Source organism: Octodon degus, unplaced genomic scaffold (genome assembly GCF_000260255.1).
Source record: "Octodon degus isolate 3935 unplaced genomic scaffold, OctDeg1.0 scaffold00005, whole genome shotgun sequence".
In the NCBI taxonomy this organism is placed as follows: Eukaryota; Metazoa; Chordata; class Mammalia; order Rodentia; family Octodontidae; genus Octodon; species Octodon degus.
In genome coordinates this window covers 23,410,575-23,412,495 of record NW_004524581.1, presented here as the reverse complement: position 1 = coordinate 23,412,495, position 1,921 = coordinate 23,410,575, and the positions used below count along the sequence as shown (strand labels likewise).

At 38.9% G+C, this 1,921-nt stretch overlaps 1 protein-coding gene across 1 annotated transcript in view; it reads left to right on the top strand.

The window, feature by feature from the left end:
* Ubr2 (ubiquitin protein ligase E3 component n-recognin 2) overlaps window positions 1-1,921 on the top strand; it is a 129,778-nt gene that overhangs the window by 74,861 nt on the left and 52,996 nt on the right. Inside the window, exon 12 of the mRNA XM_023721233.1 lies at window positions 1,616-1,744. Coding sequence (XP_023577001.1) covers window positions 1,616-1,744 — 129 coding nt within the window. The remainder of the gene's footprint in view (window positions 1-1,615; window positions 1,745-1,921) is intronic.

Genomic DNA, 1,921 nt, shown 5'->3' with positions numbered 1-1,921 from the left:
AATGATTTGTTCTAATGGTGTTTGTAAATAGGATCACAAGTCCACATCATGTACAGCAATTAACCACTAAGAAGAATATATGCAGTGTATTATTTGTTGAAACTGTACTTCCGATTTGATTTGAAACTGTCTCATTGCTGTTTATCAATAAAACTTTGAAAAAAAAAATTCCCTTTCTAACTGTAGACTCTTAGAAAAGTTTAGAGTGAATAAGATTCGTGTAAAAGTTCTGGCACTAATTATTCACTTGATATTGATTCTTTTGATTACCATTCATGTTTCTTTAAGTGTTGAAAAGATTTTTTTTTAATATCATAGTTATTTGATAAACTGTAGTTGCAGTTGTTTTGTGGTGCAAGGAACTGAACCAGGGTAAGTGCACAATAAGCATTTTGGTCAGCTTTCTCATTGTCAGGACCAACGGTGAACAAGCGCCTCCAGCCAGCACCCACAGCTCAAGGCTTAGTGGCTCAGGCTCTCACTCAGTGGGTGGCTAGCTCCAGGGCAGAAACAGAGTCTGGAAGGGCCTGGGACAAAGGACAGCTGCTCATCCCATGGCAGCCAGGAAGCAGAGGAAGAAGGGAAGAGTCGGGAGCCCTTGTAGGCGACACTGCTAGTGACCTGCCTCCAGCCAGGTCCCACCTCCTAAAAACAGAGTCAATTGTGAACTCAGCAAGTGGGGCACCTCTGGAAATAGTCACCTGCTACACACGAGGATTTGGGAGAAATTTAGATCTAAACCGTAACGACCCTGAACTGCATCCAAGCCCCTACATGTTTTGTTACATTTTTTAATGTTTCCATATTTTTCTCTCCTTGGTGTAATATTTTTATAATACAGTGTAAAACTTTTCCTTGTTTAATTCTCTTTTTCAGAAACTTACCTATATACAAAACAGAATCTAGAAGTAGAAATCAACAGGTATTTTTAACCAGTTTTAAGTTTAAGAATATAAGACATCTCTGAAAATGTGAGCAAATATAATTAGGAGCCTTTTAGTAGCCATCTGGCTTTGTTAAAAGGAATAAACAAAGAAGACTCATCTTCTGTAGGGGGTGAGACAGCCTCTGTGGGGTCCATAATCACTCAAACTTGGTGATCCTCCAGCCTCTAGCCTCCCACCTCAGCCTTGCCACACACTGCAATTACAGGCATACGCCACCATGCCCAACAACACACAAACAATTTTAAAAGCTATACCTTTTCAAAGTCTTATTTTTTTTTAAATTTTTTAATTTTTTTTCCAGAACCAGGGATTGAACTCAGGCCCTTGTGCTTGCCAGGGAAGCACTTATTCCACTGAGTCATTTCCCGGGCCCCTCAAAGTCTTAAAGCTTCCTGTTAAAACTTTTACTTTGTATGTTTTATGATCTATATATATATTTTTTCCCAAGTATTTTTAAGTTTTCCGTATAAGGGAAAAACTATAATTTTTACTCAGAAAATACTCACTTTCTGACAGCTACTCATGGTGGTGCGTGCCTGTAACCCCAGCACTCAGGAGGCTGAGACAGGAGGATCACTGTGAATTTGAGGCCAGCCTAAACTATAAAACAAGACCTTGTCTCAAAAAAAAAAAATTGTAATGATAGTAAAATTTTCACTTTCTTTTAGGGAATGGATCCTATCACACGACAAGTAGGACAGCATATTGAAATGGAGCCAGAGTGGGAAGCAGCCTTCACACTACAAATGAAATTAACACACGTCATCTCCATGGTGCAGGACTGGTGTGCTTCAGATGTGAGTTTCTTCTAAGGGCAGGGTGTAAGGAGAACAGGAGAGAGGGTACACAGAAGTCTACATACAATTTGAAGGCATTTGGAGAAAATTTTACAGCCTGCCTTAGATAACAAATTTATTTTTCCCTCCCATCTATAAGTGTAATTAAAAACTTAAACTTCTAAAGCCTAACAAAAA